This window comes from Gadus chalcogrammus, chromosome 19 (genome assembly GCF_026213295.1).
Source record: "Gadus chalcogrammus isolate NIFS_2021 chromosome 19, NIFS_Gcha_1.0, whole genome shotgun sequence".
NCBI classification, from domain to species: Eukaryota; Metazoa; Chordata; class Actinopteri; order Gadiformes; family Gadidae; genus Gadus; species Gadus chalcogrammus.
This window is the reverse complement of record NC_079430.1, coordinates 10,367,592-10,390,091: the sequence shown is the minus strand read 5'-3', so window position 1 is coordinate 10,390,091 and position 22,500 is coordinate 10,367,592. Positions and strand designations below refer to the sequence as shown.

At 44.2% G+C, this 22,500-nt stretch overlaps 3 protein-coding genes across 3 annotated transcripts in view; all 3 read right to left on the bottom strand.

The window, feature by feature from the left end:
* Nucleotides 1-3,562, bottom strand: part of ttc28 (tetratricopeptide repeat domain 28) — a 49,394-nt gene extending 45,832 nt beyond the window's left edge. The window contains exon 1 of the mRNA XM_056578223.1: nucleotides 3,194-3,562. Coding sequence (XP_056434198.1) covers nucleotides 3,194-3,223 — 30 coding nt within the window. The 5' untranslated portion in view covers nucleotides 3,224-3,562. The remainder of the gene's footprint in view (nucleotides 1-3,193) is intronic.
* A 660-nt stretch (nucleotides 3,563-4,222) lies between these two features.
* On the bottom strand, nucleotides 4,223-8,569 carry pla2g3 (phospholipase A2 group III). Its single transcript, XM_056578226.1, has 6 exons — nucleotides 7,684-8,569; nucleotides 7,422-7,554; nucleotides 6,655-6,789; nucleotides 5,537-6,400; nucleotides 4,714-4,824; nucleotides 4,223-4,622 (listed from the first exon to the last, which is right to left on the bottom strand). The coding sequence occupies exons 1-6, from the start codon at nucleotides 8,216-8,218 to the stop codon at nucleotides 4,406-4,408; spliced, it is 1,995 nt and encodes a 664-aa protein (XP_056434201.1). The 5' UTR covers nucleotides 8,219-8,569; the 3' UTR covers nucleotides 4,223-4,405.
* A 3,615-nt stretch (nucleotides 8,570-12,184) lies between these two features.
* The window catches only part of rph3aa (rabphilin 3A homolog (mouse), a), a 10,467-nt gene continuing 151 nt past the window's right edge, over nucleotides 12,185-22,500 (bottom strand). The window contains exons 2-15 of the mRNA XM_056578992.1: nucleotides 21,867-21,996; nucleotides 21,043-21,126; nucleotides 20,093-20,264; nucleotides 19,519-19,593; nucleotides 18,874-19,059; nucleotides 18,397-18,476; nucleotides 17,242-17,316; nucleotides 16,676-16,785; nucleotides 15,678-15,804; nucleotides 15,078-15,131; nucleotides 14,443-14,594; nucleotides 14,021-14,102; nucleotides 13,800-13,896; nucleotides 12,185-13,145 (exon numbers count right to left, since the gene is read on the bottom strand). Of these exons, the coding sequence (XP_056434967.1) occupies nucleotides 13,012-13,145; nucleotides 13,800-13,896; nucleotides 14,021-14,102; nucleotides 14,443-14,594; nucleotides 15,078-15,131; nucleotides 15,678-15,804; nucleotides 16,676-16,785; nucleotides 17,242-17,316; nucleotides 18,397-18,476; nucleotides 18,874-19,059; nucleotides 19,519-19,593; nucleotides 20,093-20,264; nucleotides 21,043-21,126; nucleotides 21,867-21,996 (1,558 nt within the window). The 3' untranslated portion in view covers nucleotides 12,185-13,011. The remainder of the gene's footprint in view (nucleotides 13,146-13,799; nucleotides 13,897-14,020; nucleotides 14,103-14,442; nucleotides 14,595-15,077; nucleotides 15,132-15,677; nucleotides 15,805-16,675; nucleotides 16,786-17,241; nucleotides 17,317-18,396; nucleotides 18,477-18,873; nucleotides 19,060-19,518; nucleotides 19,594-20,092; nucleotides 20,265-21,042; nucleotides 21,127-21,866; nucleotides 21,997-22,500) is intronic.

Sequence of the window (22,500 nt, the reverse complement as noted above, 5' to 3'; positions counted from 1 at the left end):
TTACCCCTTCAAAACAAGGGGGAGGGGTAAGGGGAAGGGGTAAGGGGTAGAAATGGGATTGGGCCTAAAACAGCTATGTGCTTAAAGAATTGAACTGGGGGACCAACTATTTGTCGATTAGTTTTGCATTTTGTTTGTTGACTTATTTACTTATTTGTATAATCCCTGGCAGATGAGACCATAAGGAATGTTAGACAGACAGACATGTGATGGGCTATTCCTATTTATTTTGTCACATCGTCTGTAATTTCAGTTAAAACGGAGACGTTACGGTTTGTCAGAAAAGCTATGTGCTTCCGGATTTGGTTTTTCTAAATGTATCCTCTTACCAGAACTTATAGCAAGGCACTCATTATGTTTCTCCCTCTCTCTGGCTCCCTCTCTCTCTCTCGCTCTCTCTCTTTTCCCCCTCTTACTCTCTCACACTTATAAAGTCATTCAAACTCTCTCTTTCTCTCTCTCTCACTCACTCTTTCTCACACTTATAAAGTCATTGAAATACTCTCTCTCTCACACACACACACACACATACGCGCACACACACACACACACACACACACACACACACACACACACACACACACACACACACACACACACACACACACACACCCATACAGGCAGACACACCCACGCACTAGCATGCACGAGTACATCCATATATATGCACGCACACACACAGAAACACAGACACATATACACAAGCACAGACACACACACACACACACACACAAACACACATTCACAAATGCTGCAACTGTTTGTGTCTTTGTATGTCAAATTCAATGGCCTGTTAAGGGTTTGAAAAACGAAATAACTAGCATGCAAGACACACATGCACGCCCACAAACACACACACACACACACACACACACACACACACACACACACACACACACACACACACACACACACACACACACACACACACACACACACACACACACACAAACAAACGCTTCTCAAACCTGGGCCCCGTTTCCCGATAACGATGGATCCACGCTCGTACGATCATTCTCACGATGGATCTTGCGATCCATCGTCAATTTCTTTGGAGCGTTTCCCGAAACTCCTCTTAACGTGAACGCGCATTCGCTGCACTCACGACGTCGTAGGATTGTAACTGTCTACTGACACGGTGCTGAAATGGGCTCCGTAGGAGGGGGAGACGCAGGAATGTCGCAGGAAAATTGTGTTAAAAAGGGTTAAAATATATCCCCATCAAGGACAACAGCAGTGTAGCCTACAAAAAAAATAGACTGCAATTATATGAATGCTAAAGACATTAAAACACAATTGATTAGGCTTAAACCGACATATATCAGTCCTAATCCTGTATGCACTGTGCGTTTCACGGCATTTTCCCCCCTGAAATAATTCCTCTTCACACCTGTGAATAACCCGGGAGACGTCCATGATGAGGAATACAACGAAGCCCACCGTCTGGCCCGGTGCATCGTTGAGCGCACGATCGGGAGGTGGAAGTTGCGCTTAGATGCCTCACAAGTCAGGCGGAGGGCTCCAGTTTTCGCCGGCCAAGTCATGCGCCGTGATATGTGTGACGGCTATGTTGCACAACATTGCAGCTAAGGCTGGGGTGGCATTGCTTGAACCGGAGGACGTTGAGGACGATGATGATGAGGAAGATCGGTGTGAGGACGGCCTCCCTCATAACTACGCGGCTGGTTTTCATGCGCGTCGAAGAGTGATTGAGACTTTTTTTAACCCCCTCCACCCTCCCTCATGTCACTAAACATTCCCGTCAACGTGACCAATCCCCACCATATCCCAGCCTTTTGCCTGCTCCTTTGCTTGTTTTTTATAATTTTTTTATTTCTTTATGTTTTATTTTTTTTAATTTGTTTAATTTTTTTTTTTTTTTACATTATTTTATGCTACGTTTTATGAGTAGCCTATGTCAGTCTGCACAAATCCCCCCACTTTCTCTCACACATTTTGAGTGCCCTGCCTGCGCAAACATTTTCTGGACTGTCCCGTTTTATTTTGGCCATTTTAACATCTTTATTAATAAATTAATTAATAATCTTTATTAATTACCAAACTAAGAACATAAAGGCGCAATGCGTTTTAATAAAACGCATCCAATAGACGGAATGTCCGATGGTGTCGCCACTGAGGCTATAGCTGACGATGCTCTTAGCGTCCTACGAGTACCTACGAGCACCCCTGGAGTACTCGTTAGCTACGAGCGTTTTCAAGACGTTCGTTCCCCACGATGCTTTCGGGAAACGCGGTGAAAACTCTACGATGCCCTTTCGACGCACTTCACGATCCACTTAGGCTAACGACGCTTTCGGGAAACGGGGCCCTGATCAGATTAAACACAGTCTGAAAAATTAAAAGATATTTGCGTCTTTCCTTCCCTACCAATGAATTGTCATTTAATAATGCTGAAAATAATTCAGAAAATAATGCTAAAATAGTTCCCATTATTCTATTGTACTCTACTATTTGTATTGTAACCACAAGGGGTCTTGACAATGTCTAGCTGTCGGAAGTTGGAGGTGTGGTATTTGGAATAATGAAAGGAAGGAGCTGGCGGTGTGTGGATGAAGACTGGCTGTTTGTGTGTATTCCGCGAATAAGAATTGGAGTTGTTGAGTGAGCCCCAACGGGAGAACTTGGAAGTGTGTGTTGGTGTCAGATATTCTAGAGCCCCAGTGATTCGGCAGGAGCATGAGTATCGCGATGCTATACGATCACTAACTTTCCCTTATACTCACACACTCCTCCAGTATCATACATCACTGCCAAGAACCTTACCACAATACTTAAAGACACACACACACATGCACAACCACACACGCGCGCGCGCGCACACACACACACACACACACACACACACACACACACACACACACACACACACACACACACACACACACACACACACACACACACACACACACACACACACACACACACACACACACACGCATGACAACGATGCACAATCATACACGGCGACTGAACCCCTAAACTCAAGTGAAAAATCTATGAGAGTAAGCTACATTAGCGCCAGCTCCTTGGAGCTATATTTACACTGAATGGGTCCGTGCACACCCCTTACCGTGGGTAAGGAGTAGGAAAGCAAGTTAGGTACAGGAATGTTACTCCCATCTTTTGATCATGCATAAAACCGTTATTCACACCGCTCCATTCACACGCTTACCTTTTCCTTCTTAGCTTTCGCTTTTTCCATTTTGTCCACTCTACGGCTACAGTGACTCGAAACTTTTATTATTGAAGAATCCGACGTCCGGGAGCCATTCGAGACAATAGGGTAAGCCTACAACTATCCACCAAACCTCAAGTCCTCCATTTAATAAGCCACAAGACAGGGACAAGCGAGTTACATAGGGGGTGAAGTTTCCTCCTCAGACAAAGTAATTCCAGAAGGATAAGTGCGCCATGTTCTCCGTTCCGTTCCGATCCGGTTCTCCTCTCCCGGTAGCGGAGTTCTTCCCCGGAGGAGGCGGCGGGGGGCGGGGTGGGGAGTCGCTCCTCCGGCTGCAGCCCTCAGATGCCTCGCCATTACTTTTTCATGACATCACAGCGGAGTTGAGTTACCTGACCCGCACTTCTTCAAACAATGGGACTTTTACGGAAGGCGAACTGGCTGGTCTACGCTATTTGTGTATCGATGCTTTAGTTGATGTCCTATATTTCTGAAACAGATTATTTAACTTCTGACCTGGTGGTTTCACCAGAAAAATGACCCGCACTGGGTCACGGACCGGGTTTGGTTCGGTTCTGTCTGAGATAATACTGAGGTATTTCTTGTCATCAATGTGAAGTTTTCGGATACTTTCATGATAGCACTGCTGAGCATGGGCCACTGTTTATATCTGAGAAGGAATTATAATGGCCACACAAATTATCAGTCTAAATTTAAAAAGACGAATGTTAAATACGTTTTTTTGTTATGCATTCATATTATTATTATATCATAATTAATAATAATATGATTCATATGATCGGTTATCATAAATTCATATGCTGGCATATTTAACGATGTTATTGTTTCATGTAATCTTATTTAATTAAGCCTTTATATTTTTCCTCGTTCATACATAAAAACACACTCTAATGTTAAATCCATGGACGTTCAAGTTCAGCAATCAAAACATTAACTTAAATGGTATTTTAAAGGACAGCGAACATCAATGATAATGTACAAATTGACCATCAATGACAAATGATCAATGGACACATGGGCTTACGGTATGTGCAGGTATTTTATTGAAACAAAGGAGCATTTTTTTTAACAAATATAACAAATGTATACACACTATTTCATATATAACAAATACTATATATAATATATACAAAAAATGAACTATGTATAAGTGATTGTAGCAGTGTCTCTATCAAGATGAATCCATCAATGTGTGCTGTCACTCCGGGTTTTTGGTACTTTGGCTCGGATTATCCGATCGCACAGTGTACTGAGTCTGACCGCTTTTCCGTTTTTTCGTTTAACCCTGTAGGTTCTGACACGGAGACTCACGGCCTGTAGGTGGCGCCAATCGTCCATTTCCCCACCGGGAATGGTCCTGTCCAATGTTGGCAGGGCAGGACGGTGTACAATGGCTTTACATCTGGAGAAGGAAAATAAGGCATTAATATGAATACATGTCACTTTAATGAACCATATATTTAATGCAAGTTATAATGGTCTGATGTACTTACATCTTGCCCGCCCCACAGTCCGGTATCAGGAAGCAGGATTGGGAAATTCTGTCCAGGAGAAATTTGTCCACGTCTGTCAGCCGCCTCTGATGGGCTAAAATCTGAAACAATCTGCATGAAATCACAGACGGATTAGACTCTAGATGGTTATCAAATGTACAAGTTCAACGGTATAGTATTATGTTTGGAACGAGTCATGGACGGGCAGAGATATGATGGAGGCCCAATAGTGTGGTACCTAAGGGGGCAACATTTATTGGGTTCGATCCCCGATGCCCCTAGTCTAACCTGGAGGAATGCTTGAGCATACTACTGAATTCACTGTCAGTGGCTCTGGATAAAAGCGAAATGACTAAATGGTAAATCATCAGAAATAGTGGATTCTGGAGTTTGATCGATGGCTACGCTCAGATCCATCAGGTGCACGTGAGGTTAAAGAGTACAGAGAAGTGCACAGTGACACGGGTGCCAGGTTTCTGGTTTGGTACGACCGGGTATCAAACTCTGATCGCTATGCAAATAATCAGTCTGGTGAAATTAGTGTACATTTGCCCTAGTGTTGCAAAAATCGAATGTCTCAACCATGCTCCCTCTATTTTTTTTTAAAGCACATGAACAGCTGTTGAACTTAGTAAACTTAGCATTCAGTATTAAACCACAGGGAAGCAAACAGGTAGATTGCATGCTTTATGGAGGTTTCTTCAAGCACTTCTTATCTCGGCTGTAGTTAAATGCCTCAGAGCAGTTCTAATATTGGATCTGGATCACAGTCAAACGTAAATTACCAAGCATTACAATACTCTGTCATTATGGCCCACGGTACCTTTTTGTGCAGCTGCAGTGGTACAGGGTCCTGGTGTCCGGGTTCAGGAGACCGTATCTCCTCTGCTTGGGAAGGATCCTGGCTCTGCTGCACTGGTCCAGCTCTCTGTACGCCTCACACGACAGCTCCTGGCCTGGAGATGGAGACACGCTGCTCTCCATCTGAGTGGCCCAGACACCGACACTGAGGGCGGGGCCCGCGGCGCTAGCAGAGGTGAGGTCAGAGGTCATCGCCGGGGGATCAGCGCGCGGCGTCGAGCTCGTGGTCGGGGTCGCTTGAGTGGCGTTCTCCTGAGTCACGGTCTCCAGAATGGCCTTCTCTTGAGTACCGTTCTCCTGAGTGGCGTTCTGTTGAGTGGCGTTCTGTTGAGTGGCGTTCTGTTGAGTGGCGTTCTCCAGAGTGGCGTTCTCCAGAGTGGCATTCTCCTGAGTGGCGTTCTCCAGAGTGGCGTTCTCCAGAGTGGCGTTCTCCAGAGTGGCGTTCTCCAGAGTGGCATTCTCCTGAGTGGCGTTCTCCAGAGTGGCGTTCTCCAGAGTGGCGTTCTCCAGAGTGGCGTTCGCCAGAGTGGCATTCTCCTGAGTGGCGTTCTCCAGAGTGGCGTTCTCCAGAGTGGCGTTCTCCTGAGTGGCGTTCTCCAGAGTGGCGTTCTCCAGAGTGGCGTTCTCCAGAGTGGCGTTCTCCTGATCGTCGTTCTCCTGAGTGGCGTTCTCCTGAGTGGCGTTCTCCTGAGTGGCGTTCTCCTGAGCGTCGTTCTCCTGAGCGTCGTTCTCCTGAGTGGCGGTCTCTTGGGACGTGGAGGCGTGGGGCTCGTAGGCGACGGGAGGGTGGACTTCTGCCTGGAGCACCGTCTGGGTCACTTTACACCTGTAGGGGCGGAGCTGTTAGCAAGTCACCAACCAAGGGGCGTATCCCACGCCCATATTTGGAATGGCCATCCTGAGTGGCCATCCAAGCTTAATCTGGCACTTGAGAAGATTTTAACCTGTCAATCAATGTCGACTACGTTTGTCTGGAGGACATGCCCCACACACAATATTATCAGTTATCTACAATAAAACACCGTAATTTAGCAATATGAATCAACCTTGGCTATAGCGAGACCACAAAAGTCCACTTACATGCCGAACCAGTTCCTCTCCATGCAGATTACTGTGTAGGAGAGCTCAAAGCAGTTCATCTGCAGCATGTTGAAGAAGACCTTCCCCACCACGTCGGATATGCTGTCGTTGGCGTTCCTTAGGCAACTGTGGAACCTTCAGGTTGAGACAGAATATCATTTAGGTTGAGACAGAACATAATTGAGGTTGAGACGGAACATCCTTTTAGTTCGATAACGGTAACCCTCTCGTAACGGTGCCAACCGGCCTGCGTGGACCAAAGTCCATGATCAGAAATCTCAAACTTGCACCACACAGATAACTGGCACCTAGCCCGGCCTTAAACAAATCTGATAACAATAGGGTATTATTTATTATATTTTTTATTATTTTTATTACGATTAATCATATTAAGTTTTAAGGGACGGAGCAAAGTCTGTGGTGAGGCACTGCCAACACCAAGCCCTTTTGGGGACAGAGCAGGTGTGGGCCTACCCTAGAAAGACCACCACAACATTCAATGTGATATTACCGCTAAACAGACCTATCTACACTTAAACGCTTACAGTGAATGTAAAAGTGATTATTTTGTCAGTATGCCTATTTATAGATCTATTATATAGATATATTTTGAATTAATTATTTTCAATATTATTTTATTCATGGCGTTTCTGTTAAAATTGTGTGATATATATTTATCTTTGTTAAAAATAATAGGTGTTATAAATAAATTACAGTTGTGCATGAAAAAAGTACAGTTGTCGGGAATCTTATACTATGATCCTTACCTGTTATCACAATCGCAGTGAGACATGGTGAAGATATTAGTGTTGAAGACGCCGAATTTGTTTTGGAAGGACAAGATTGTCTCCTGACAATGGTCATGTTCACGACAACAACTGTCCGTCCCCGTAAAGGTTCCTAAAGCACAGACAAGAGACATAGATCCAATTATGGTTGATGGTTTTATATAGTGTCCATCTAAAGGTGTTCTGTATGTATCCAACTCACAAGGAACATTTGAAACTTTAAACATGAAAAGCAACTCACCCAAATCTGCATATGACAGTGCTTTGTTGCCAGACCCGCACCAGAGCGTCCCAGGTACAATAAACCCGCGCTTCACGCGCCGGTGGCTCGCCGCCTTGGATCTTTCGCTCAGCGCGCCAACGCTTCTTGCCTTTCTGCTTCGGCTTGCGCGTTCTTTAACCACAAACGGTGCGTTCACGTCGTCACATAATCGATTTGATGCAAACAATGCATTGATATTTAAATGCTCACTGTGGTTCTCCAAGAACTCATTAGTTTTCTCTCGGCACAGGGATAGATAGTTTTCTGTGACGGCTGCGTCCTCCACCCAGGAGCACTGGAGCAGCGCGCGGTCTGGGGACCACACGGAGTGGTAGAGGCGCACGGCGGCGGAACGATGGTGAGGGCTGTGGTGGCCCGTCCGGAGGAAACTGTAGTGAGTTTCACCGTTGGACGCAAGTCGGGTATAAGCACAGATGCTCTCTACATCTGCTGCAGAGCTCGATATCAAAGCTCGAAATATTAAAAATACTCGAAAAATATGAAAAGGGTGCATTCTGAGGAAGAATAACTAAAGCAAAATGTAAATTTAGCTAAATAAGTTAAAGGTAAATAAATGAATTATTACAGATAATTCACCCAGATGGCAGTTTATGATTTCTACGTTAGTTGAACGTATATATAGGCATATTTCTTATCTATTCTAGATTAGAAACGGGGATTTCCCGGGGTGTTAAAGTGATGTCAGCTGCACCTCAGATATCGTATGATGCCAAGCTCCTAGCTAAACATTAGGTCTACCAGAGACACACCTGTCAGCCACTGAGTACACTAGTGATACAGTGAACAGACAACCGCGTCTATTCCTCCTCTTTTTTTGTTGTATGTTTGGGCGACTTTTGTCCGCTCTGTGTCTAGGCAATTTTTATAGGCTAAGCGATATTGATCAACTCAGAGTCACAAAAAAGGCGCGCGTAAACGCAGCCAGCCCTTAGCCTGCCTTACTGATCATATTTGAATATTAAATGGGCCTACTGGGAGAGATTGTATAAAGCAAATATTTAGCACAGTAAAATTCATATCATTGTTTATATTTTTGCACATCACCGTGAGTATGAAACATAGATATGTGTACTGTATTTTGATAGTAGAATGTATTCCAATGCTGTTGCTATTATATTTATATTTTAAAGTGCTATGTTTTTCAAATCACATATTCAGAACGAAGTGATGTTTTACTCCTACTACACATATAGGCATACTTCATTCATAATAATGGTATTGCAATAATTGCAGTTAACATAATGTAAACAGAGCGTCACCTTTGATTGGAGTCTTGACCTGATTATTGTAACCTTTCACCTACTTGGAAAGAGAGAGTGAGGACGAGGAACAGTTTTATTGACTTATTCAAAGTTCACTCAGCTGTCAGTTACGTGTCTGCCTCTGCTGATTGGTCCAAACCTCACCTGATTGAAACAAAGTCCCATGCCCCGCCTCCTTTATAGTTCTACTTCCTATATACTGGTTGTTTTGGCTTTTCATCAGGGTGCACTCACACTAGGCCATCTGGCCGTGGCCGTTGGCGTTTTCACACCTAACCGTGCTCAAATCTGCCAGTGTGAGAGTGTGGCCAGTCTGGCCATGCCAGGCCAACTTGGCCACTTGGGAGAGGTGTCCTGCTAGGGTACGGGCCGCCACGGTACAGATGCTAATGAGCCGACACGCGCACACGCACGGCTACGCAACCGAGCTGGATGACGTATAGTCCATGCGACGACCATGGACATAATAAAGGCGACGAGCCTTCTTTCCAATTAAACTAAACATGGCGTCAAGCGGTTCAACTGTTGGTTCACATTGGTCCCATAGAGAAGTCGAGTGTCTGTTAGCCATTTGGGCAGACGATAAGCAACAGACTCAGCAAAGTGCGAACTGTGTTCTCTGTAGTGTTGTCGATTGTTGTTAAAACTCTGACTGGCGGCAGACTTTATTATGGTCCATGCAGCGGACGCTTTATGATGACGTGTTACGACGTGATGACGTATGTACAAGAGCCTACCGTGGCCAGGCCACAGTTGCGACGGCCAACGGCCACGGCCAGATGGCCTAGTGTGAGTGCACCTCAGTGTACATGCACTGTCCTGCAACACACATGCACATTTTAATTTAATACCTTTATGTTTTTCTTTGGGGAAGAGTTTGAAAAGGTAAGATTCATCAATAAACTCATATAAAAATGTGCTTGTAATTGATTACTATAAGTTATTAAAATAAGTTGTTTTAGTAGTAGCAGTAGGAGTAAGAGTAGCAGCAGCAGTATAAGTAGGAGTAAGAGTAGTAGTAGTAGTAGTAGTAGGGCTGTAGTGGTCAAATTAGAGGTGGGTAAACTATGAATTTTTTGATCAGACCGACCTCGACACAACGCAACGCAACGCAAAGTGTTGCGACTCTATAAGGCTAGCCTGGCTATATTCCATTATGTTATCAATTAAAGTCATATTAAATCAATCAATGACAGTCAATGAATGTGTTTGTAGTTTATTCAAGTTATTCAAATTTCAACAGTAAAGAAAAGTATGTGTAGATTAAGAACTATCTATCTAATGGCATGTGTGTATGTTTGTGCATTAGTATGCATGCTTTTCACAGTAGTGCCCAGAGGGCCTCCTTGTCCTCCACGTCAGGTCCTGCCTTGCAGGGGCGTGTCCTGGAGTTCATGGCTCCCCTGTGCTTCACCAGCCAGGACTTCACATACGTGTTGGATTGAACTTTGTGGTGGCTGAGTGGTGGGCCATTCAGTTGAATAAAAATCAAGGACGACACTGTGACCAAGTGCAGACTGCATCTCAGGGGGCACACTATGATGTTCATTAAGCTGAACCCCCTCTCACACTCAGCAGTGCTAACTGGAATGAGATGGTCGATATTCAGGAGTGGTGCAAGGTTTTCTTGAATGATGCTCGAGTTATCCTTAAAATCCCTATAGCCTTCAAGAATTTTTCTGTCATCAAGTCTGAACCTTTGGGCAAGTTGTTTCAACTTGGATTCCCCATACTGCTACTCTAGGGAACAGGCCAGTTTGCTGGGAAAATAACTTTAAAGAAAATAAATAATAAAATAAAAATATTTATAATATATAAAATACAAATATTTATAAATATTTATATTTTTATTGGTTTAACCGCCAACCGCCCGAATTTAATTAAAATATATTTTTTTGTCGCGTCATCCGCCCGATCCACGGTTCAGCCGCGGAGTCCACGGCTGCAACCGCCAACCTCGCATCTCCAAATTGAGGCTTTAACATAGCGACCAAGCTATAGCGAAGTTGATACGCCGAAACCGGAGTTTAATATGGACAGTAAAACTCTGACTGACTTTCACTCATTTTGACGTGGGCAGTACACGGATAGCATTACTACGCATTGGCCAATCTGAATGCTCGTAGTCACTTAATAGTTCGTCAAGTAAAATTGATTTATAAATCACAAAAACGACTCATGTGAATTGATCATCTTCAGTCTTACTTTGTACTTGAGGCCTTTTTCGGGCATCTGTTGGAGTGGGAGCACGCTCTTCAAAAATCGCCTGATATCCATGGCTAATTAATGACAGGTAGGCAGGCATGATAATCCACAACGCGCAGGGCCATGTGTTTACATACTTCCTGTTTACATATTTTCCTGGATCCTGATTGGTGTCGCTGCCGCAGCCGCAAGGCACTGATTGCAGGGTCACAGACCATAATAGCATAGGCCTGCTACAGCGCAGATAAATGATTCAGATTACAGCGTTTATTTGTTCAACAATATGAAACCTTGTCTTAGGTGTTTTAAAATTATGCTGAATTTATTTCCGATTATTCCAACGGCAGAATACAAGGCACAGGGAACTTTGAGGTGCGTAATCGCTATTTAGAGGTGCGTAAAGGCTATTTCCTAAATTCCAGAGGTGCGTAAACGGCGTTTACGTGCGTTTACCCTCCACTACAGCCCTAGTAGTAGTATAATAGTAGTAGAAGTAGTCATGTGAAATCACATTACTACAAGCACAGACAATATAGTGATTGCACAATGTTTTTATTTACCAACAAGAATGTATGCTACATTATCGGTGTGCCTATACACATATATATATCAAACAATAAATCGGTCGTCTATACCAAGAATGAAAAATGAAGATGATTTTGAAGTGGCACCACCAATTGCAAGTCATAAGCATCATACAGACAATTTCAATTAATGCCCGGCCTAAACGATCAACGTTTTTAAAAATAGTTGTACATGATGGTGTAGGATGCATGCATACAATATTGGAGGCATTTTTCTTAGGATAGGGAATGTAGAGATGGAAAAATAAATAAATAATATGTATGATACCAGAAAAATAGAGAAAGACGATTGAATACAGAAATAAATAAAGAGTGGTATGACACGATATGATAGAGAGCTACTGAGAGGCACAAACAGACAAGGATTGAGAGATAGAGCGATAAAGCAAGAGAATTATACACTATATGGAGAGAAAGAGAGATAGAGAAAGAGATATAAAGGGAGATACAGAGAGAGATTCTGAGAGATGTTTAGGGAGAGAGCAAAAGAGAGAGAGAGAGCGATACAGAGATAGTGTTAGCGAGAGGACCACACAGAGAGCAATACAGAGAGGGAGAGAGAGATACATAGCCATGCAGTTGCAGAAGAGCATAGTAGGAGCTAGTAGGCTAGTCAATTCATTCTGATGACTTTTAATATTTTAACACAAACCAGACTTATTTAGGTCAGTAATACCAACTGTCTTTTAACAATCTACAATATTTCCAGGATAAATATAACAGATAAGAAGATATTTCATCTTAGTACAGACTACTAAATCAAACGAATATGGACTAAAATAAGGTGTGACATAGCATTGTATATAACATTATATCACATTATTGCACAGTATGTGATCTTCTCATTTCACAATAAGAGCGCAGGAGATCACCTTAGGAGGTAGAGACGAGGTACAAGACACGCTTAATAACATACCGTCCCACAGTAAAGGACACGAAATGGAATTATCATTCTCTTAACATTAGGTTAATGCTGAAAGACAAAATAAAAGAGAAATCCTATGGTAGAACTGAAAACTGCTTCAATATTAATGGCCACATATTGGCAACGAGGTCAGAATCCATTCTAGACATGCATGCACATTCTGCCTCAGAACAAACACCGTAAAAGGTAGGGAGGACACAAACCCGTGGGTGCGTTCCAGAATAAAAGCCCCCGCTCCGACTGGGAAGAGATGGGAATGGATAACTGTCACTGGACCCAAAATGAGATGGATAGATGAAGGAAGGAGGTCTCAGTCCTCGAACTTGGCAGGGTCGTCATTGAGGAGAACGTGCCAGCGCTCTATCTTCTTGTCTTTGTTCTTCAGACATTCGTACCAGTGCTTCAGACACTCTCCCTTCGCCTGGATGCCCAGCTGGCAGCCGCCTTGGGGGGGGGGTGGAGACATGGATCGATAAATAGATGGATGACTTATTGATATATAGATGATGGATGCATGGATGGATCATTGACGATAGATAGGAGATGGAGGTATGGATGAATTGATGAATGGACAGGTGGATGGGACATTGATAGATAGATGACGAATGGATGGATTGCTGAATGCAGACACGCATTAAAGGACAATACCTATTTTTCTGAACAAACCAGCGTAGCATTTCTCTTGGCTTCATTAAAACAACCGTCACCAAATTAATTTGGCTAGATGATCCCTTCATTGTACGGATTCTGCTGAAGAGCATTTTTTGTCGCTTGCACCGCCATGAATATATAATATTGCAAATCAGCACTTTGGTGGTTGTGATAGGAGGTTTGGCAAAGGACTTGTATGGCAACCTCTTGTTATTATCCTCACAAACTGCACACTTATCGACGCACAGGGATTCCAAAATATGAAAGTGCTGTATTGCAAAGGGTTTTCATTGTTGGCAGACGTGCCCACGCTCTAAATTCATCAGCAGAATTGGTACAAGGAAGCAATTAAGCAAGTAATGGGTGTTTTTGTGAAGCCAGGAGAGACGGCTGCAACAGTTTGCTCAACCGGTATCGTCCTGTAAGTGTTCAAGTCAAGATACGTACCGATGAAATCGTTGGACTTGCCCATGTCGTAGTCCCAGACGGAGATATCCAAGGTCTTCTTGGCCAACTCACCATGTTTTATTTCATAGCTGAACTCCTGTAAGACAAGCAGAGCATTTAAAGCATGGGCAACCACAAACAATTTTAGAGGCAGTCATGGAGGATAAATGGGTGATCAACAGTCTGGACGGAGCCTTGTCAGAGAGTGGTGCGGAGCCGACCTCGTTGTACTCTGGGTTAAGGGTCTTCTTCTTCGTCTGTGTCTTGTTCTTGGCCTTCTTCCCCATATCTGGCTTCAGACATCTGCAGCAATACCACAAGACAACACTTGACAAACTGTGTGCACCTGAGGTCGGTTGGTTTGTCTCTCGTAAATGACAATATCTATTCTTCAAATACCTGACGTTTATATCAAAATCCTTTTTTGTGATTCATTTATGTGCAGATAGGAGGTAAGGCGCCTTGCTCAAGAGGCTTACAGGTAAACAGTGGACATTGGGGTTCAAACCCAGAATCTTTCAACCTTTCAAAGAAAATAAATGTCTTTCAATTCTCGTGTGATGGTCTTTTCAAACATAAGACTAAACATATCTCCATAGATAAAAGTGGAGAACACACGGCCGGAGGACAGTAATAAACGCACACTTTAACGAAGGGGTCGGAGTATCCGTTGGAGTCCATTGCGGCAAGGTGGGCGCAGCGCACCACTCCCACCACCAGGCGGCCCTGCCGGCTGTCGTAGTGCAGAGACACCTGGACGCGGCCCCGCTCCTCGCTGCTCTCTCCGTCCTTGCCCTGCAAACATATGAATACGTTGACATATATTTATGGATCATATATGTATCAACAACCAACCAGATAATGTTAAAAATGTCTAAGGAAAATAATGTATAGATCATTAAAATATGTATTTGTATTTGTATAGGGCCTATATGTATGTCTTTAAGGAGTCTTGTCTTCCTCTACAAGCACCCATCAACTCAATTGGAATTATGGGATACATAAAATCTAAATAATGATATATGTATCTATGGGTCTATATGTCGAAAGAATGGCTAGCTAACCATCCCCCAAGCACACATCAACTATACATGCATACTGTTAATATATGTGCAACCTCCTAAATCGGATTACTGTCTAAATCAGTCTAAATCTCCATCTTTAACCGGAAGCATGCACTCAACCATGTATACAGCTACTGTATAGGTCTATAAGTAGCAGGAAACACACAGATTAACAGAAATGTATAGTGCAGGTAATCTGATAAACGTGTCTTACATCATCCTCATAGAGAGCCATACCCCTCGCTGACCCCCCTTGTGCCTTCTTCACCTTTAGAGAGATAGAGAGGGGGGGGGGAGAAACAGAGGGTTAAATAGAGAGGGAGAGGGATGGGGAGAGGGAGAGAAAGCAAGATATGACGACAGAGGGACAGAGCCAGAAAGAGGGAGGGAAAGTGAGAGAGAGCATGAGAAAAGGCAATAGAGAGGAAGCAAGAGGGTTTTAGAGAAGGGAGAGAGAGAGAGAGAGAGAGAGAGAGAGAGAGAGAGAGAGAGAGAGAGAGAGATTGAGAGAGAGACAGAGAGAGAGAGATAGAATGAGAGAGAGAATGAGAGGGAGAGAGACTGTTACAGATTCGATTTAGCACATTTTTCGCGTTATCTTGATCTTACAATAAACCAAAACAATTTACAGGAATACAGGGGGCGAAAAATTCAGTTAGAAAAAGAGAGAGAGAAAGAGACAGAGAGAGAGAGAGAGAGAGAGAGAGAGAGATAAATAAGGGTTTTAATGAGAAGAAGAGTAAGAAAGGGGGGAGAGTGAGTGTTCCCCACAGTAATCCACATGGATGTCATCCTGGCTCTTGCTGGTTCTCACCTGGACCACCCTCTCCAGGCACACACTGAAGTTCTTCTTCTGGTTGAACTTGAGTTTCTTCAGCGCCACACGAGTCTCTCCGATGAACTCATTATGGCCAAACTTATCCTCATCGCTCACTGCGAGCCTGCAGAGAGAGAGCATTTCAACTAGATGTCTCTCTGCCACTCACTGATAGACTGCAGAGAGAGAGAGATGGTTAACAACCTGTCTCTCTACTATTCACTGATGGACTGCAGAGAGAGAGAGCATAGTAACTACGGTACTTGTCTCTGTATCACTTGCTGAGAGCCTGCAGAGAGAGACAGCAGGTTAACTACATGTCTCTCTCTCACTGACTGATAGACTGCAGATAGAGAGAGAGAGCGAGAGAGAGAGAGAGAGAGCATGTTAACAACTGGTCACTCTACCACTGACTGAGTGCCTACAGAGAGAGAGAGAGAGCATGTTAACTACTTGTCTCTCTACCACTCACTGACAGACTGCAGAGAAAGAGAGTATGTTAACAACCTGTCTCTACCACTCACTGACTGAATGGAGAGAGAGAGAGAGAGAGAGAGAGAGAGAGAGAGAGAGAGAGAGAGAGAGAGAGAGAGAGAGAGAGAGAGAGAGAGAGAGAGAGAGAGAGAGAGAGCATGTTCACTACATTTTTCTCTATCACTTACTGACAGACTGCGGATAGAGAGAACATTTGTATACCAGTCTACCAATTTACCATTTCTTTATCATATGTCTGTCTGTATGTCTGTCTGTCTGTCTGTCTGTCTGTCTGTCTGTCTGTCTGTCTGTCTGTCTGTCTGTCTGTCTGTCTGTCTGTCTGTCTGTCTGTCTGTCTGTCTGTCTGTCTGTCTGTCTTTCTGTCTGTCTGTCTGTCTGTCTGTCTGTCTGTCTGTCTGTCTGTCTGTCTATTTATCTACCATATATTTCAAAATATGAATAGTTGGTATTTGTGTATGTGTGCATATGTGTGTATCATTGTATTTATGTCTTGGTGGTACCTGAGTGACTTGCGGGTCATCTCTTCATCGGTGATGCCGTGGTACACCAGCGTCTCGTTCCACACAGGGTTCAACGTGTGCTTCAGCGTCTTGGTACGAAGTTTATTAGACTGAACGACACAGGATAAGGAGAGATGAGCGACGAGAGGAGAGGAGGAGAGAGGGGAGAAGAGAGAAGACAGGAGACAGGAGGAGAGACGAAGGAGAGAGGAGTGACGAGAGGAGGAGAGAGGGGAGAAGAGAGAAGACAGGAGACAGGAGGAGAGACGAAGGAGAGAGGAGTGAGGAGAGAGAAACGAGATAGGAGTGGAAAGGAGAGAGGAGAGAAAGGAGGAGAGAAAGGAGAGAAAAGAGGAGTCAGACAAAAGTAGATGAAATGTTGGAGATTTTTATATTCTGAAATACAAATCGTATTTATTCTTCAATAATTAATTAAAACAATATAAAATATAGATACAAATGTGGGGGAGGTAAGATATGGGTGGGGGGGTTTTGAAAGCAAGATAACCAAACCAATATTTCTAATGAATAATCACTAATAATCCGCCGTAGGCAGCAGGGGATACCTTGCTAGCTCCAGGCAGCAGGTGCAGCTTCACGTAGGGGTCGGCCAGCCCGTTGGAGTCCATCGGCTTCAGACCCTGAAGACGACCACAGTTTGGGAAGGCCCATGAGCGAGGGGGGTAATGGCACATGACAATATGCAAATGCATATGCAAAGTGTGCATATGCCCCCCATATAACCCCCCCCCCCCCCGTAATACGGACACGGAACACTTCCAGTCACCTTCACACACGGCCCTAACCAGAGCTTAGAGACTAAGCCCAGTGTCAGACTGTATGCACTGTATGCACTTTTTCCATGCTACCTCACTGCCGCTTTAAGTGTGCACTGGAGGATGCATGTGGATGTAATGCGTGTGTGAGGATGTGGAGATGTGGGAGGGTAGAGAGTGGTTGTCTGTGAATGGCTGGACATTGTTTTGTTTTATATTATTTTTATAACTCTATATATAAAGCACCAAGAGGACTGCCATCAAATTTCGTTGTATCCTGTGCAATGACAACAAATACATATGTTCTATATGCATTCACAGATGTCTCCATAGTATCCTTACACAGTGTGCTCGGCTGTCCTTTAGACTGCTGCACTATTTTGTCCACCATTTTGTTGCGGATACTCGTTGAGCCCTATCCCACGGATAGTTGCCTGAGCTGGGGACGCACTTTATGGTAGCTTTATGGCCCTGAAGGGGTTTATGGAGATGTCCTGAACACACCCTCTATAACAAAGCCTGCAAGAGTAAGAGAGCTCAGGAGAATGATTTGACATGCTTTGTGGATTCTCTTGTTCTGCTGTTCTGCTAAATAAATCTTTTCATACTTAGATCTGAAGATTACAATTCAGAGTGGCGTCCTAGAGGGGTCGAGGTAATCTAACTCAGCAGCATGTAGTGGACGTCTATACCCGGGGAAACATCTCTCTCACTTTCTCTCTGTCTCTGTGTGTCTTTCTCCCATCCTATTTGAACAATGTATCAGATTATTCTTGACGTTTAAATGTTCACTGTCCGACCTGAAACATCGACATACCGCAAGCAGCAAGAGTGCTATTGCTATTGACTGACCTTCCATATGTGTGTGTGTGTGTGTGGGAGGGCGTTTGTCCGATCGTGTGTGTTTGTACGTGCGTGTGAGGGTGTGCGTGCGTGTTTGTTCACCTTGGCTTTGACAATGCAGCAGTGTAGAGCATGGGTCTCCTGTTCGTAGAGGAGGGAGAACTCTAGTAAGCCCAGAGTAGCTACAACAGACAAACACAACCACAAACAAACACACAAGGGACGTTTTAGGACACATTATGGTCCCTTAATATGTAGTCAACTAATCAAATCTTAAGTGAAGTATAAGGTAAAATGTAACATTAGCTTAGGGCTACTTATTTACAAAAGAAAGGCTTTAATCAGACACTGTAGTAGTTCCAGAAGCTAATAGTGTAGCCTTCCTAGCTAAAAGTACTTTATACATATAGAAGATAGTTCGATTTTTTACGAATCTCACAAATATACATACTATATACAATGATGACAAAATAACATCATTGTTAGATGATATTATATTATATCAATATAATATCATTTAACAATTTATAATTTATATATAATTAATGTCAAATATGAAATATTTCATTTTAATCTTACTGGACTCATCAGAGTCGTAGTCAACCTCATCCTCTTCTGTCTGCTGAGGCGCGACTCGGGCTGGCGAGGGACTAGCAGCAGCAGCAGTACGCGCTGATGGGGTAGAGGAAACGAGCGGCTGTGTTTTCATCATGACGCCTGAAGAGGGCGCTGTGGTGCACCTCTCGAGGGAGCTACTTTCCACATCTGCCGCAGGGGCTTGGGGAGTTAGAACAGGGACAGAGACAGCACAGCAGCGTCAATAATGTACATCTATTCACAAAATGTTTGCTACCCATTTCCCTGAAGGAAACAAATGAGGTAGCTTCAAAAACATATGTTTGATAAAATACAACAATACTGATGGGATGTGTTTAAATTCACCCTTGTGTTGGCCTAGTTGGACTGTGTTCGGCGCAGTCCCCAATTGTGACCTGGCCGGGGTTGGTTTGGGGAGGGGGGTAGCTTTCTCCATGGTTGTAGGTCTCTCTGCATTCGTAGTTCTCTCTGCATTTGTAGCTCTCTCTGTATTTGTAGTTCTCTCTGCATTTGTAGGTCTCTCTGCATTTGTAGGTCTCTCTGCGTTTGTAGGTCTCTCTGCGTTGGTAGTTCTCTCTGCGTTGGTAGTTCTCCCCGTGGTTGGTCCAGAGGGCTGTCGTCTGTCACCATTGGCCCCTGCTGAGGGTCCAGTGCGGGGTCCAGAGTACCCGTGTTCTGGCCCACTGGGTCTCTGTTGTGGCTCTGGGATCATGAGGACAACGGTCATCATTCATGAACACATAAACACACACACACACACACATGCACACACGCATGCACGCACACACGCACGCACGCACGCACGCACACACGCACAAACAAACACAAGCATACACACATGTACCACACTCTTCAGGCCCCGGGAGATCAATAAACGATCATCCAAGTGCATCCATGTCTGCTACAGTAAATATACTGTACATACAACTGACACGTAGCTACCGTATGTACAGTATATATACATACAACTAACATTTTAGCTACAGTATACATACAGCTTACATGTAAGCTACAGTATATATATATATACATACTAACATGTTAGCTTCATTACATATACATACAACTAACATGGTAGCTACAGTACATATACATACAACTAACATGTTGGCTACAGTATATATACATACAACTACCATGTCAGCTACTGCATATCGCAGCTCCACTCACAACACACCCAGACCCGCTGCACAATAAGAACCTTGTTGTGGTGGTTGGTCGCTGGCCTCCATCGTCTGCTGGGCTGGTTCCCGGAGGTTCTGCTGGGCCCTGGTCTCCCTGCTGGGCTTGCTGGGCCCGGTGAGGGGCAGTGGGCCAGGCAGCACCTGCTGGGCCTGGCCCTTGTAGAACCAGGCCCCTGAACGCTTCTGGATCTGAAGAGAGGAGGGGAGGAACCGATAAGACACAGGGTAGAGGCTCTGTCTGAAGGGGATTATGTTGCAAACACTTGATTTGTGCAAATGTAGAATAGGTGAAAACATAGGTGTGTGAATTCTCACATCCTTCTCACATCCTGTTCTACGAGAACAACCAAGTCTGCAAGCAAAAGGCTTTGCAGCATATTTGTCTTGGATAAATATTGTTGATGATCAAGTCAGATCTCGCGGTTTTAGTTTAAGTGTTCTTAGCTGAAGATGTTTTTCTGCTTGTTTGGTTGTGTATTTGTCTGTTTGTTCGGAACAGGGCATGTCAATGTGTGTTTATTGATTTGTACTTGGGATGATTGACACCAAACTGAATTAATCTAAGGGTGTGTACCCGGAGGCCATGACAGAAAGACAGAAGACCCTGATATAACCTTCACTTTTATTGTGATTTATTATTGTTTATGTTGCAATAAATCCAAATAGATCCTTATGCATTAATAAAAACATGACTTGCTTAGTGTATTTAGTGGGCTTTCCTGGTAGGATATATTTACCATTATTAAAAATGCATCAAGACTCAATGCATCTCTGAGCCCTATGATTGAGTAAGGGCTCCTAATGTCGTCCTTGTTCATCTGGCCATTGTTGCTCACTTTATATCTATTTGATTATTTACAGTGAATGGGGGAGGAATCATCAAGTATTCATGTGTTCATATGTTAATGTATTCATGTAACTTCATATGTTAAGATGTCCGTGTGTTCACGGGTTCATTGGTGCTCACCTCTTGCTGCTCGCTGCAGATCCGACAGAGCCACACGGGACATGACCGGCTGTGACTGCAGATCCCGCACTTACTGCACATGTTCTGCACACACACACGCACACACACACACACACACACACACACACACACACACACACACACACACACACACACACACACACACACACACACACACACACACACACACACACACACACACACACACACACACAACGTTATAGGCACATGCATACATATGTGCATACACACACACAGACAATATACACTATAAGCACATACACATTTATGTGCATACAAACACATTCACACACCTTTATAGGCACCTACACATATATGTGCACGCACACACACACACACACACACACACACACACACACACACACACACACACACACACACACACACACACACACACACACACACACACACACACACACACACACGTGCGAGATACACACAAACGCATGCACGCAGGCACCCACGTACGCAACACACACGCACACAGCTTGGTCCCTGGTGGCAGGTGCACGGCACATGCACTTTTCCAGTTCAGCTGGCATTAAGCCAGGAGCAGCAGCAGGACACAGGAAGTGTACAAGACGAGAAACACACACAGTGTGTGTCACTCGCAGCCAATTAACCCCCAGCCCGCCCCTGCCACTACAGAGATCATTCCAGGACTCGACAGCCCACTCTACTGTCTGCACCCTCTCATTTCCCCTGGCGGCATACACTCTGCCCACGCGTTTTCACCTGCGCTTTTCATTGTGTTCACTGTTGTGCGCTGTCGTCTGATAATGCCCTTTATCTAATCCGCCCACCTTTCTGCACTGAACACAGAGCACCGGCGAGACCCCCTGCGGTCCGAACGCCTCCCCGCACAGGAGGCAGCGGGACTGGCCGTCGCCACACGCCGTCCTCCTGATGTCATCCAGACGGGTGGAGAGGCGGCTGGGGGGGAGAGAGAGGGGGAGAGAGAGAGGGAGGGAGGGAGGGAGAGGGGGAACAAGAAAGAGATATAAGAGGAGGATTCTCCTGAAATTCTAAACATCAACATATTTAGAAGTTTGAGATTATAGTTGCTCAAGAGCCCCATTCACAATCTTCTACAATACATTTGAGGGCCTCTAGAATATTTTTTTTTATAGAATACATCTTCTGGAATCACAGTGTATTCTACGGCCCCTAGAATACTATGCAGCTTTTCATTTCAATGCTCAAGCTTTTACAATTTGACTGTACCGCTCATTGATCAATTAATTCAAGAACCTCTATTATACTAGAAGCACATTGTTCCCATCCTTGAATCAGGTTTCAGAGCTTCTGGATTAAGATTCTCGCTCTTCTGGAAAAGGATTTCAGAGCATTGTGGAGGAAAGCTCCCACAATGAGATCCATCACACACAACATCTGCTCGGCTTGGATGTCCTACCACTCCTCCATCTCCTTCCGTAG

What these genes read in the sequence shown, in the direction of transcription:
- pla2g3 (XM_056578226.1), bottom strand. Translation starts at nt 8,218, where the DNA reads ATGCACCCTTTTCATATTTTTCGAGTATTTTTAATATTTCGAGCTTTG. An exon ending in CACTGCGATTGTGATAACAG is followed by an intron (nt 6,790 to 7,421) that starts GTAAGGATCATA and finishes CTCAACCTGAAG; the next exon opens with GTTCCACAGTTGCCTAAGGA. An exon ending in GAGAGGAACTGGTTCGGCAT is followed by an intron (nt 6,401 to 6,654) that starts GTAAGTGGACTT and finishes CCGCCCCTACAG; the next exon opens with GTGTAAAGTGACCCAGACGG.